Here is a 16,040-nt window from a genome sequence, read left to right as displayed (position 1 = left end):
CAATAATCGTATCCATTTGTGCTACTGTGTTTTGCTGATTGCGTATTACAGGCTTTTCCACTGTTTTAAAAGTATTTTCGCAGAAACAAAGAGAATTCTGTTAACGAAGCAGAATAAATCTTAATTACATTATCACTATGTAATGAGACACAGGAGACCCCAGCTCCCTTATATAAAAATATTCAGAAAATGTTTATGAACAAGCTCCGAATCATTGTCGATGGAATTCTAGTTCATTTTGTATAATTCACACCTGGTAGAACAGTTTCGTCATGACTGGCTGTCCCAAGCTGCAGGCCGCTGTGGCCGAGCGGTCCTAGGCGCTTCAGTCCGGAACCGCGCTGCTGCTACGGTCGCAGGTTCGAATCCTGCCTCGAGCATGGATGTGTGTGGTGTCCTTAAGTTAGTTAGGTTTAAGCAGTTCTAAGTCTAGGGGACTGATGACCTCAGACCTAGTGCTTAGAGCCATTTGAACCATTTTGGCTGTCACAAGCGCATTCTGAAGATATGTCCTCCACTCCTCCACGTCAGGGGCCTTATTTCCGTATAGGTCTTTGAGTATTCTGTCAAATTTTCTCGCAGTATCAAGGCTCCCATCTCATATTTACGTATTTCCCCTTCTCTGTCTATAGCATTGTTCTCAGAGTTGTTCCGCTTATATGAACTTTACGTCACATAGTTTGACAACCACCTGCATTTACAACAGCCTGAAACTACACTAAAAATTCCATTTTACAGCTGTCGCAGCGATTTTCGAACGGGGGGGGGGGGGGGGGCATGGAACGTTCAACAGGCATGACACAGCTCTTGCACTGCTTCAGGATAGCACATTGCGGCCATCATTCTGAGCCATGGCAACAGTAATTTCTTCAACAATTCGTGGCACAATGAGCCATCGACCTTTGCCAATAACAGTTCCCCAAATCACCAGTTAATTCGAAACTCCGAATCACGTTTTTTTCTTTTTTCTCTCCGGTGCTGAAAGAGGACCTCTCCATATTCCTTTAATGGGTCGATAATCGTGACGAGCAGCTGCGCTATTACTGTTTTTTTTTTTTATTAAACAGCCTTATTTACGAGAGGCCTCTCCACCTTGTAGAGCCCCTCCCCCCTGTTGACTGTCTGCAACTGTAATGCACAATGATGCATGCGTTTCAACCACATATCACCGAACCAGTACCGGTGTCTAATGGCAAGTCATGACACTAACACTACTAAAAACGCAAATCCTGCGGCATATAGCCCGAACATCATTCCTATAAAGTTGGGTATCCATACCGGAAATAGTTTTCCGTCTACACTGGTTGAAGAAAGGAAAGTTTAGTTATAACCATCCAGTATATCCCTTTCACCATTCAGCTTTCACTTTTTTGCTTAATTCTGACTTGCCATCTGAGCGCTTGGTGCTGGTACGCTTGCTTCTCTTTTCTCCAAAGGTCTCTTTATCTTTGCTGTAGGTGGCGTCTGTCTTTCCCCAAGTCATGTATGTTGCTACAGCTTTGCGTATGTCCTCCAGCCATTCCTGTTTCCCATTTTGTGCTTCCTGTGAATTTCGTGTTTTAGATGTATGTAATCCGTTTTTCCTGCTTCATTTGTTGCATTTGCGTATTTTTTCCGGTCGTCAAGCAAATTCAATCTCACCTACGTTATCCATTAATATCTACTAGGCCTTGTCATTTTACCAATGTGATCCTCTGCTGCCCTCCATTTCTATTTTTAGAAAGTTACCTATTCGTCTTCTATTTTAATATATCCCGAGGATATGTAACTCCACTGTAATGATTGGATCCTCTTAGGTAAAGCATTCTGGAAACGAAGCCACTATTCTTATCTCTGAGCGGGGGCTATTCAAGAGGATGCCGTCATCGAGAAAAACAAATCTGGCGTTCGAGGAGTAATCAGACAGTTTGGTTAGAGAACTTAAAAAGAAAAATGGAGAGGTCGAAGTTAGATATAAGGGAATTAGTGAAGTTCACTGGCAGGAACAGTAGACATTCTGGTCAAGTAAGTAGAGGGTCGCAACGCAACTCCGTTGCTGCTGGAGAACTGGTTGTTCTTCGAGTTTTGCTGTCCTTGTTAAAACATATCGTCAAATTGAACATCGCACAAGAATAATCTGGCACCGTTCTACTAAGTGTTTAAAGAATAATTTTTTGTGTAACGAGAAACAAACCGACGTCTACTGCTTACACTGAGTATCATAGGAAACACGGTTGGTATGAGTTAACTTTAACTGCACATCATAAAATCAAAATTGCAAATATCAGCCGTATCACCAGAGAATCTGCGCCTAATGTATCTTAAGAAAGACACCTCGTATATATCCTCATTCGTTCGACTGCATGACTGCTGTCCGACATCCGATTCCTATTATACTGTATTGCACAAACCTTTTCTCTGAATATTCACTATACACAACTTTCTCAAAAATCTGATTTGAATATTCTAATTTTTGTGTGCTTCTATGATTTCCGTTTTATATTACTCCTCCTAAACTCAGTATTCTATCATATACACTTACGTCCTAGTAAATTCCCCCCGTACGTCCACATTCCGTAGGTGACATTCGTAGAGTTTTTAATTTCGTCAAACAAGTGATAAGGTATCAGTTTTGATCACAGTTTGTTGGATGGTATTTGGGCTGAGGTAGGTAATTTCCCCTAAAGAAGTACAGTATTTGCGTATAAAGATCTGGTGAGCCTGTGATGTAATGCATTTGCGCCACTTGTCAGTGAACCTAGATATTTTTAGTGGTGTGAGTGACCGAAACGATTCAATGATGCTGTTTTATTAACATGACACACAGGTGACAATAGTCGTGCGATATCTCCTAATATCGTGTCGGTCCTCCTTTTTCCGGGCGTACTGCAGCAACTGGGAGTGTCATGGACTCAACAAGTCGTTGGAAGTCCCGTGCGGAAACATTGAGCCATGCTCCCTCTATAGCCGTCCATAACTGCGAAAGTGTTGCCGGTCCAGGATTTTGTGCACGAACTGACCTCTCGGTTATGTCCCATATATGTTCGACAAGATCCACGTCGGGCGATATGGGTGGCCAAATCATTCGCTCGAATTATCGTGAATGTTCTTCAAACTAATCGCGAGCAATTGTCGGCCGGTGAAATGGTCCATTGCCATTCGTAAAAATTCCAACAGTGTTTTGTAAATGGTATCCAATTAGCCGGACATAACTATTTCTAGTCAGTGATCGGTCCAGTTGGGGCAGAGGGCCATGTAAATACAGTCCACACCATTCTGATGTCACCACCAACTCGCACAGTGCCTTGTTGACAACTTGGGTCTATGGCTTCGTGGGATCTGTGCCACGCTAGAACCCTAGCATCAGCTCTTACCAACTAAAATCGGGACTCACCTGATCAGGTCACGGTTTTCCAATTGTTAGGATCCAACTGATATCGTCACGAGCCCAGGAGAGGCTCTGCTGTTGGTAATGGCACTTGCGTCGGTTGTCTGCCACGGCCCATTAACGACGAATTTAGCCGCACTCTCCGAACGGGTACGTTCGTCGTACGTCCCACATCGATTTCTGCCTTTATATCATGCAGTGTTGCTTGCCTGTTAACACTGAAAACTTCACGCAAACGCCACTGCTATTGGTCGTTAAGTGAAGGCTGTTGGCCACTGCATTATCCTTGGAGAGAGGTAATGCCTGAAATTTGGTATTGTGGTCACTATTTTGACACGGTGGATCTCAGAATATCGAATTACCTAATGGTGTCTGAAACGGAATGTTCCACGTACAAAGTCTATTAATTCGCGTCGTGGGGCTATAATCACGCCGTAAAACTTATCATATGAATTTACTGAGCACGAAAACAGCTCTGCCAATGTATTGCCCTTTTATACCTTGTGAACGCGGAACTACTGGCTATGGTTCAAATGGCTCTGAGCACTATGGGACTTAACTACTGTGGTCATCAGTCCCCTAGAACTGAGAACTACTTAAACCTAAGGACATCACACACATCCATGCCCGAGGCAGGATTCGAACCTGCGACCGTAGCAGTCGCGCGGTTCCGGACTGCGCGCCTAGAACCGCTAGACCACCGCGGCCGGCGCGGAACTACTGTCATCTGTATATGTGCACATCGCCATCACATGACTTTTGTTACCTCTCTCTGTCTGTCTGTCTGTCTGTCTCTCTCTTTCTCTCTATTCAGAGTGGTCCATTGATATGTCTCATGAAATAAGCATCAAACGAAAAAGCTACAAAGAACGAAACTCGTCTAGCTTGAAGGGGGAAACCAGATGGCGCTATGGTTGCCCCCTCTAGATGGCGCTGACATAGGTCAAACGGATGTCAACTGCGTTTTTTAAAAATAGGAACCCCCATTTTTTATTACATATTCGTGTACTACGTTAAGAAATATTAATGTTTTAGTTGGATCACTTTTTTCGCTGTGTGATAGATGGTGCTGTAATAGTCACAAACATATGGCTCACAATTTTAGACGAATAGTTGATAACAGGTAGGTTATTTAAATTAAAATACATAACGTAGGTACGTTTGAACATTTTACTTCGATTGTTCCAATGTGATTCATGTACCTTTGTGAACTTACCATTTCTGAGAACGCATGCTGTTACAGCTTGATTACCTGTAAATACCACATTAATACAATAAATGCTCAAAATGATGTCCGTCAACCTCAATGCATTTGGCAATACGTGTAACGACATTCCTCCCAACACCGAGTAATTCGCCTTTCGTAATGTTCGCACATGCATTGACAATGCACTGACGCATGTTGTCAGGCGTTGTCGGTGGATCACGATGGCAAATATGCTTCAACTTTCCCCACAGAAAGAAATCCGGGGACGTCAGATCCGGTGAACGTGCGGGACATGGTATGGTGCTTCGACGATCAATCCACCTGTCATGAAATGTGCTATTCAATACCGCTTCAACCGCACGCGAGCTATGTGCCGGACATCCATCATGTTGGAAGTACATCGCCATTCTGTCATGCAGTGAAACATCTTGTAGTAACATCGGTAGAATATTACGTAGGAAATCAGCATACATTGCACCATTTAGATTGACATCGATAAAATGGAGGCCAATTATCCTTCCTCCCACAATGCCGCACCAAACATTAAGCCGCCAACGTCGCTGATGCTCCACTTGTCGCAGCCATCGTGGATTTTCCGTTGCCCAATAGTGCATATCATGCTGGTTTACGTTACCGCTGTTGGTGAATGACGCTTCGTCGCTAAATAGAACGCGTGCAAAAAATCTGTCATCGTCCCGTAATTTCTCTTGTGCCCAGTGGCAGTACTGTACATGACGTTCAAAGTCGTCACCATGCAATTCCTGGTGCATAGAAATACGGTACGGGTGCAATGGATGTTGATGTAGCTTTCTCAACACCGACGTTTATGAGATTCCCGATTCTCGCTCAATTTGTCTGCTACTGATGTGCGGATTAGCCGCGACAGCAGCTAAAACATCTACTTGGGCATTATCATTTGTTGCAGGTCGTGGTTGACGTTTTACATGTGGCTGAACACTTCCTGTTTCCTTAAATAACGTAACTATCTGGCGAACGGTCCGGACACTTGGATGATGTCGTCCAGAATACCGAGCAGCATACATAGCATACGTGATACCACGTACTTATAGGTTTGTGATTATTACAGCACCATCTATCACAAAGCGAAAAAAATGGTCCAACTAAAACATTAATATTTCTTTACGTAGTACACGAATATGCAATAAAAATGGGGGTTCCTATTTTTAAAAAAACTCAGTTGATATCCGTTTGACCTATCGCAGCGCCATCTAGCAGGCCAACCATAGAGCCATCTGGTTGCCCCCTTCAAGCTAGACGAGTTTCGTTCTTTGTAGTTTTTTCGTTTGATGCTTATTTCGTGAGATATTTGGCCCCGTCACTATCAATGGACCACCCTGTATATGACTTCACCGGACAAAATATTAGCCTAACCTTTAAAATACCATGCAAGTCGCTTTTGAGCAGTGTGGACGGCGAAGAGCCGGTACGTTGTGGTCATTTGATCTTCCATCGTGGAGTAGATCACGGCAGTGAAATGAGAGTATTTGTCTGTCTTTTGTATGTAACTTGCAGTAAAATGGGACATTTGCTATTATTAGCAGAAAGGAGCCCGATTAGTTAGTGTGTCAACGAGGACTGCAGAACTTGTCTGCAAGGAATGATGTACCACTCGGTTAAATAACATGGCGTAAGAAAAGGTCGTGATCTACTAGTACCAGAGCCGAGTGTAACGCCTTGTCAGTGACAGTTGATTTCAAACTAAACACGGATTAATGCTGCCTATGAATACAGGTCCATCTCAACCAATTTCCCACAGAACGTTGCGAAGGGAATTGCATGCTGTGGAGTTTGCAGTCGGGCAATTCGACATGCGTGATTACTCACACAGGACATAAGCCTGTACGTCTTCAGTGAATAAACAACACGGAAAAGATTTGGTATATGACTGGAGGCATCTACTGTGGTTCGACAAGTCGCGATTTTGTTACTTTTCAGCTGATGGAAGGTGGCGAATGCACCGAAGGCCAATGAGGCTTTTAACGGGCAGTCTGTGGAGAGTATAGCTTGCGCAAGAGGTGGTTCTGTGGTGTTTTTCTTTTTGCTTTCTTTCGTTTGATGACTTGATGTCCTACTCGTTTAAATTGCTATGAACGTGAACCAGGGTGTTTATTTTAACATTCTCGGATGCCAAGTATTGCCGTTTCTTCTATATCTTCATTATCCTTACTGCCGTTTTCCAAGATGGCAACCGATGGGCTGCATGCTTACATTCCTGGTTTTACTCAGGCAACCTATTGAAGCTCTACTAACCTGCTAAATCAGGCAGTCGTCATCGTATAGCAAATTTCTATCGCTAGTAGGAACACCGAATAAAACGTAACAATCAACATCTCCACAGATTAATAGCTATGTCGGATCTAATCATCAATGAGCAGGTTCTGTTGGAAGTGGCATTCTCGAAGAGACTACTGGACTCATTTTCTCTTCGAATTGAAGTCATTAGCTAGGTCAGAGACGGTAATACACGGCATTAGCATGTCATCTTCTGGAGGTGACTAAATTTTTTGTTCGGTATTGTTATTTTGCAGTGCACTATTTCGAAAGCGCCGTTCTCACTGAGACGATACGACATGCGACTTGTGATACGACGCAGAAACGACCCACACTGGTAGGGCGCATGGGAACGTAGTGGAATCGAGTTAACTGATTCACACAATGGATGACAGCCATATCACATCCACCCATACCTCTGTTGTATCGCCCGGCGCAACACAGAATGCCGGTTACTTCACACAACAGTGTCTTACGACACAGGGGGGAGGAAAGCTAAATTTCAAGTCATCTGATGTGCTTCGAAAAAAACTGCTTTATGTAAATAAAGCAAAGCTACACCGGTATCTCTCTCTGGTTTCTCAGTAAATCTTTCATTTTTTGTGTAAAAAAATTAAAAACTTCCGTTTTTAGATCCGCATGTGCTCTCCGCTATGCAGTCTCTCTCATTCGATTCCAAGGAAACTATTGAGTAAAAGAAATTAATTCTTTTGCACCCTATACTATCGTATCACAGCTTGATAATGAACTGCCCACAGTTATTGTGATACTTCGACATTAAGTATATCACTGCGCATATTCTGAAAACTTTGCAGTGAAAAATGTAGCAGCTGGAGACTTTACGGTTTGCGGTCATACACTGATGTACACGAAATGTAGCTAAAATAATGAAATTGTTTTTAATTCCGGAAGGAAAGACACCTCTCTTTTCAATCTCAAATAAACTGCGTGATGCATACTGTTGCTTGTGATGAGGTCGCCATGCATGAAGCTGTTGTCTGCTATGCGGAGATGTCTTGTGTTAAAGGACATCAGCACTTGTGCAGAGTTCACTGCTAAACAATCAGCGGTGATTGATTTCACTTCAAACCCAGTAATGTTTTTTCTGAACACATCTAAAACCGAATCGTATACCAGCTTGATCAACTGATGAGCCGTGGAAATTCTACCTCAAATTTATTAGTTTGTATCCATTATTTATTCATTTACGATATTGCATTAACTACCATACTAGGTGGTCCTACTAAACCTAAACTTCTTATAGTGGCATTTTTAACGTCACCGAAACACTTGCACTGATTTACTTTCTCGTAACAAGTAGCTACTCAGCAGGAAAAATATCAAGACGAAAAGTCTGACACAGCCCTACTTTATCGGAGTAGCTAATACTACTTTCACCAAAAAGTGTAAACTATCTGGACTCATTAAGTAGAACTAATAATTAATGGAAATTGTGTTTGTGTTGAGAGAGCTCATGAGAAATCACAGGCGAGCTATATTTGGTATTTACAGCACTGTGCGGGTGAATCCCGTACTTCCTTTTACTTCAGTTTCCTGAGCTTGAAGTAATGGTAAACCACAACAACGCTATCTTCAGAAGAGCTTCTGATTGCAGCTAAGGAAGAAACATGAATTGTGCAGTCTTGTTCTTGTTGTATCGCTCCAATGGGAACACGAATGTCGTATGGATAAACATCACGTCACAAGACCTTTATTACGACGTGTCGTATGGCATATCGTATCATCTCAATAGGAGCCATGACTAATGGTGCAGTTTGGTGCAGTTACCTGTAGTACTCACGCTATAGTTATTTGATGGTGTCTGATATTTTCCACTATCTTCTCATACATCTGCTCCTCTGTGCTGCCATCTCCACTTGTTTTGATCTGTCTGTTCATTTTACTTGTTTTGGTGTCACCATCATCGCCGTGTCGATAACTGTTTATTGCCACCTCAGCAGATACTTGGACTGCAGCCATGTTGTCGTTGAGGACCTCCAGCTCTGCAGTGAGGTGCAGCATGAGTGCCAGCAGAGTGCTGTCCAGAAAGACTGTGGACTGCGTGGTCAGGGTGGTGAACAACAGCTGCAGGCCGTAGACTACCTCGTAGGTGGGGGAGGCCCTCACGTCCACTCCCGGTAACCACGCGGCCACGGGGAGGCCCCGGTTCTCGTAGGAGCTGCCATTGGTCGCTGGGGCCACAGCAGAGCTGAGTAGCGGCGCCATGCCCCACGAGATGTAGCAAACCACGTGCGACACCTGCCGACACACAGCAGTGTTACCAACCTATTACCTGCGTAAAACTACATTTTTTATTTGTTTATTCTTTCGTTTATCCTGTCCAGATTTCAACATTCGACATCCCTATTACATCAGACCTAATAACTTACAGTTTTTACACATACATATAAGGGCTGTTCAAGTTAGACACAGACAAATACAGTAAAGCTGGAAAAATTTATGATTTTGTCTCGACACGGTAGTGTAGCTGAGCTGGTGACATGGCGATACTGTGTATCATATGTGAAGAAATCTTACAGTTTTCCATGTACATATACGTATAGGTGTCGTTCAATTGTAACACAGACAAAACCTGCAACTCTGGAAAGGTTTATGACTCTACCAAGACGTGGTAGCGTATCCATGCTGACGTTGTGATGCACCGTGCAGCTTGTATGAACTTCTTTAGACACCTATGCTATTTACACTACTGGCCACCAAGAGGAAATGCAGATGATAAACGGGTATTCATTGGACAAATATATTATACTAGAACTGACACGTGATTACATTTTCACGCAATTTGGGTGCATAGATCCTGAGAAATCACTATCCAGAACAAACACCTCTGACCATAATAACGACCTTGACACGCCTGGTCATTGAATCAAATAGAGCTTGGATGGCGTGTACAGGTACAACTGCCCATGCAGCTTCAACACGATACCACAGTTCATGAGGAGTACTGACTGGCGTATTGTGACGAGCCAGTTGCTCGGCCACCATTGACCATACTTTTTCAATTGGTGAGAGATCTGGAGAATGTGCTGGCCAGGGCAGCAGTCGAACATTTTCTGAGTCCAGAAAGGCCCGTACAGGACCTGCAACATGCCGTCGTGCATTATCCTGCTGAAATGTAGGGCTTCGCAGGGATCGAATGACAGGTAGAGCCACGGGTCGTAACACATCTGAAATGTAACGTCCACTGTTTAAAGTGCCGTCAATGCGATCAAGAGGTGACCGAGACGTGTAACCAATGGCACCCCATACCATCACGACGGGTGATACGCCAGTATAGCGATGACGAATACACGCTTCCAATGTACGTTCTCCGCGATGTCGCCAAACACGGATGCGACCATCATGATGCTGTAAACAGAACCTGGACTCATCCGAAAAAATGACGTTTTGCCATTCATGCACCCAGGTTTGTCGTTGAGTACACCATCGCAGGCGCTCCTGTCTGTGATGCAGCGTCAAGGGTAACCGCAGCCATGGTCTCCGAGCTGATAGTCCATGCTGCTGCAAACGTCGTCGAACTGTTCGTGCAGATGTTTGTTGTCTTGCAAACGTCCCCATCTGTTGACTCAGGGATCGAGACGTGGCTGCACGATCCGTTACAGCCATGCGGATAAGATACCTGTCATCTCGACTGCTAGTGATACGAGGCCGTTGGGACCCAGCACGGCGTTGCGTATTACCTTCCTGAATCCACCGATTCCATATTCTGCTAACAGTCGTTGGATCTCGACCAACGCAAGCAGCAATGTCGCGATACGATAACCCGCAATCGTGATAGGCTACAATCCGATCTTTATCAAAGTCGGAAACGTGATGGTACGCATTTCACCTCCTTACACGAGGCATCACAACAACGTTTCACGAGGCAACGTCGGTCAACTGTTGTTTGTGTATGAGAAATCGGTTGGCAACTTTCCTCATGTCAGCACGTTGCAGGCGTCGCCACCGGCTCCAGCCTTGTGTGAATGCTCTGAAAAGCTAATCATTTGCATATGGCAGCATCTTCTTCCTGTCGGTTAAATGTCGCGTCTGTAGCACGTCATCTTCGAGGTGTATCAATTTTAATGGCCGGTAGTGTACAGCAACCATTTGTGACAGCAGAGGTATGTATGTAAAACATTTTCGGTTTTCTTGCCGCGTCAATTCGGGATAAAATCTCAAGCTTTCGATGATAGCCTCCATCGTCATCGTCAGCAGCGGCTGACTGTCTTCACTGCTCCTGTTGTGGCCATTATATAGCCCGTGGATGGCTTCTGATTGGTCGGCTTGTGATTGGTCGGCGATTACGTATTGCTGTCGCAGACGGTGTCAATATGTGCGCTGGTGGCGCCACCAATTCCGTTGGAACGTAAACCTTGGAGGGAATGCCTCAGCTGCTTCTCTGCATCGAGCGCTCGTTTCCATGCACCGCTCAGACAGTATTCGCTATCACGGTTAAAATTCTTCTCGCTCATTCTTATTTCAACAGCGTCCTTAATAACAGAATCCCAGTATGTGGAGGCCTGGGACAAAATTTTTGTTTCATGGAACAGTATTTTATGATTGTTAGTGAGGCTGTGCTTCGCAATTGCCGATTTCTCCAGTTCTCTATTTTTAATATGCCGTTGGTGTTCTGCACAACGGTCATAAACGGTAAGAATGGTCTGAGCAATATACTTGCTTCCACACTCGCAGCGGATATTATAAAATCCAGGGACCCTGAGGTCGAGACTGTCCTTAACAGTGATCATCATCTCCTTAATTTTCTTAGGAGGACGAAAAATCGGTCTTATACTCCGTCTACCCAGGACTCTTCCGATTTTGCTGGAAATAGCGCCACAAAAAGGAAGAACTGCAATCGGTGTTTCATCCTGTGAGTGTGCAGCATTTTCACGTTTCCTTTTCTTGGAGAACGCTGCCTTTATATCGCGTGCACCATACCCATTATTTCGGAACAAGTACTTCAGATGTTTAATTTCGGACTTCAAGTGGTCCTCGTCAGAAACAGTTTTTGCTCTATGTACCAACGTGTTCAAAACGTCTCTCTTCTGAACAAGGTGGTGGAAACTCTGTGCATTAAGGTATAAATCGGTATTCGTCAGCTTACGGTACACAGAGTGGCCGAGACGCCTGTCCGCCTGTCGTTGTACTAAAACGTCTAAGAATGGCAGCCTTCCTTCCTTCTCCATCTCGACAGTGAATTGGATGTTCGAATGTATGCTGTTCATGTGTTCCATTAATTGTTCGAGAGCTTCTGCGCCGTGTGGCCAGATCATAAATGTATCGTCAACATAACGATAAAATAAGGATGGACGGAGGGGAGCCGAATCTAATGCACGTTCCTCAAAAAAATTTTAACCAGTGATGGAGACATCGCCATACCGTCCGTCATTTCACAAAATTTATTACCATACAAGAAGAAGGTGATCGTCATCACATGTCGGAAAGACTTTATAGTTTCTGGAGGAAAAAGATCCGCCAGCATTTTCAAAGTGTCCTCCACAGGAACTTTGGTGAATAGCGATACCGCATCCGCGCGGACTAGAATGTCATTTGGACCAACTCTAATCTGTTTGATTTTCTCAATGAGCATCTGGGAGTTTTTGATGTGATATTCACACCGGCCGACTATAGGAGTTTGTTAGGTATTTGGCCAGCTTGTAGGAAGGAGAACCAATTTCACTGACCATAGGTCTCAAAGGAACATTATCCTTGTGGATGGATCTTCGGTAGTCCGTACAACCTGGGAAGTCTAGGAGCTCGGACAGACCGGAACTTTGATGTACAGCAGAAAAAGCATGGAGCTACTGAAGAATTCCTGTCTGCCAGATGATGTTACGAAAAATCTCAGAATCCTAGACCTCCCAGGTTGTACGGACATTCTGAAAAACAGAAATATATTAAGATCGAAAATAAATTGAAGTGTTAGGAGGTCTTTTCTGAAGATATTAGTTTGGAGTGTGCTGTGCCGACCGGTAGAGACGGTACACAACTGTACACACAGAGGACGCCACACAGCAAGACTAGTCACCAGTGTGGTGTCACATATAAGGACCAGTCAAATGAAAATGAGACAGATGGAAGAAAAGCAAGTAACTATTTATTATTTCAAAAGTAGTAGCCATAACTGTTAATACGTTTATCCCTCTGTGAGACAAGGCAGTCAATGCCCTCATGCAAAAATGTTTCTGCTGCACGCACATAGGTTGTTTCGAGTACGGTGCAAAAGTTTCTCTGGGAAGCCCTTACACATCCTCTACACAGGGCCGGTGTCTCCTCATGCGATTCCCGTATTTTTGGATCCCTTAAGAAATAATTTTTTTCCTTACTGAATTTCGATTCCCCCCGGAGGGGGCGGGCTGACAGCATCTTAGTACGCTGATCTTCAGCCTACAGAATTTTTACAACACATGAAGAAGATAAGAAACCATAAAAGCAGGCGATGAAACGGTGACTTAAATTGTAAAACGGCGGAAAATTGTGGAAAGTTAAAACATAAAACAAATGGTTGGCGATGCTAATAAAATACACAGGAAGCAGACAAATAAAACAGTAGACAGAAAATTAGAAAACACGGCGACAGTTTGGGTTCTGTTCGCAAGAGATATAAAAATCACTCCCAGCGACAGTATGATTTTCGTTCGCAACTCTTCGGAAACGACGCACAACACTTAACACTCACTGGAAACACTGCACTAAAAAGTCGGCACGAAGATGACACACCACAGCCAAGGGCAGATGGAGGGGGGACCTGGACAGATTAGGGGAAAAAAGGGGGAGGAGCGGAAAACGAGAGGGGGAGGGGGGGGAGGGAGAAAGACATTCGTGGCCGTCAATTTGCTTCGGACGAAGAGGTGCACACCTGGGTACAATCATGATCCGTAGGCAACTGAAAACGATTTTCCATGAAGGCATTGACCGTCTTATCTTACAGTGAGATAAATTTATTAGCATTTATGGCGATTACTTAAGAAATAATACAGAGTTTACTTACTTTTTTTCCATTTATCTCGCTTTCATTTGACTGCCTCTTATAGTTATGGTCAGACGCCTTAGAGGGCGCACGTAACGGACCATGTTACGCTTCCGCCATACGTCATTAAAATAGCTCTATCAATCTGCAATAGTTGTGCTCTGACGTCACAGAGGGCTCACCTAACAGGGACTATATCTTGATCGCACGTGACGTCAGACAAATAGTTCGCAAATGAAACGAACAAGTGGCTCTACTCAGTCAGGTGTTGCAGAGGATCCCCAGTGTCTCACAACACGATATTGCAGTACTGTACGACGCAACGTTCCTTCGGACAAGCGTGTTGTTCTTAACAACACAGGCACTGCAATATCGTATTTATCCGCCGACACCGGAAAGATACTTCCAATTAAAGTGTTGTCTCCTGTACGGGAATTACATAATGTGTGTGCGAGTGCAGGTTGTGACACATGAACGTCGACGTATGGAAGTTTGGGTCTGGCCGTGAATGGTACACAAACAGCCAAAGCGGTTGAGGCGAACGTTCGCGTAAAGCGAGAAATCTGAGTTCGAGTCCTGGTTCGGCACTAATTTTAATTTTTATTCGCTTATAAAGCTGATGACTATTCGTATTCGCAACTGCGAATACGTTTCATGTACATAGTCTCACAGTGTCGCAGTCTCTTTCGCATGCCACGGTGACATACACACTGTCACTGCCAGCAGAGCCAGACTGGACATACGAGGGTTGGAACTTAAATAGTGGCAACCATTTATTCACAACGGATATAAAAGAGTTACATGTTTGCACCTGTTACTATCCTCCAGAGTAGTCACCAGCGTTGTGTAGATCCCGTTGCCAACGATGTGGAAGGCGTAAGTATACCGCTAACAGAGCCTGTTCTGTTGATGGTGCGAATGGAGCGGTCTACTGCCTGTCGAATCTCTGGAACATTTCAGAAGCGAATGTCACGAAGTGGTTCCTTCATCTTCGGATTCAAATCAGTCACAATGACTTAAATGGTGGATGATACAGTACTTCCCAGTCCCTTCGACAGAACAGAGCAGGCACAGATTGCGCTGTATGCGCCCGCACATTGTGGTGCAAAATGATGAGTGGGTTGAGCAGAAAGTGTCGCCGCTTCTTTCGCAAAGCTGGTCGCAGGTGATGCTCCAAAAACGAACGGTAATACTGTCCATTGAAGGTCTGCCGTGGAGGAACGTATTGCGTTAGGATGGACACCATCACAGTCGTACACGAGAAACACAATAACTTTCACCATATTGGGGCTCTGACGCACTTTCGACTTTCGTGGCGACCCATAATGACACCACTCGTTGAACTGGCGTTTCAGTTTTGGCTCGTACGATGTGGCCCATGTCTTATCCAGTGTTATGACACGGCGAAAGAAAGACTCTCCTTCGCGCTCATAGCGCTCCAGGCGATTCTGAGCAGCGTCGCAATGCATCCATTTCTGCATTTCCATCAAGTCATCCGGAAAGCATCGTGATGCAAATTTTCGTATGCCCAGGCGTTCCTTAAGGATGCGAAGCACAGTCGTATGCGCTAATCCGGTTTCGTGGGCAAGCTCACGAATCGTATGGCGTCGATCAGTGTCCGCTAACGCGGCAACGGCATGCACTTCTTCTTCAGAGACGCTAGGACGACCTGCTCGATGCATGTCTGCCACAGTTTGCCGACCTTCGTTGACGGCTTTTACCCAACGTGCCACCGTTATGTACGCCAATGCCGATTCCCGCACGCCTCTTGAAGACCCTGATGACACTGCCGTGCTGTACGACGTCTGGCACATTGAATCTTGATCCAACTCCGTGTTTCGAAAACATAGTGACACTGTGACTGTGCTTCCCTCGATTGTGCGCACGCCGGTGACGTGGGACGGGCAAGTCCATTTGCTCGGGGGTAAAGTAGGTATGTCAATAACGTGTGCTATCAGCGACAATAGTAGATTCAATGATAATGAAATCAAGACCCTACGCTGTCGACAGGCATTGATATACATCGACGGGGACAGTCGAAAATGTGTGCCCCGACCGGGACTCGAACCCGGTATCTCCTGCTTACATGGCAGACGGTCTATCCATCTGCGCCACAGAGGGCACAGAGGATAGTGCGACTGCAGGGACTTATCCCTTGCACGCTGTCCGTGAGACCCACATTCCCAACTTTATGTCCACAC

General features: G+C 44.7%; 1 protein-coding gene across 1 annotated transcript in view; it reads right to left on the bottom strand.

Moving 5' to 3' along the window:
* The window catches only part of LOC124712317, a 66,260-nt gene that overhangs the window by 37,800 nt on the left and 12,420 nt on the right, over window positions 1-16,040 (bottom strand). Inside the window, exon 3 of the mRNA XM_047242610.1 lies at window positions 8,668-9,125. Within this exon, the coding sequence (XP_047098566.1) occupies window positions 8,668-9,125 (458 nt within the window). The remainder of the gene's footprint in view (window positions 1-8,667; window positions 9,126-16,040) is intronic.

Source organism: Schistocerca piceifrons, chromosome 8 (genome assembly GCF_021461385.2).
Source record: "Schistocerca piceifrons isolate TAMUIC-IGC-003096 chromosome 8, iqSchPice1.1, whole genome shotgun sequence".
In the NCBI taxonomy this organism is placed as follows: domain Eukaryota; kingdom Metazoa; phylum Arthropoda; class Insecta; order Orthoptera; family Acrididae; genus Schistocerca; species Schistocerca piceifrons.
Note: the sequence above shows the minus strand (reverse complement) of the source record. Positions and strands in the feature narration are given on the sequence as shown.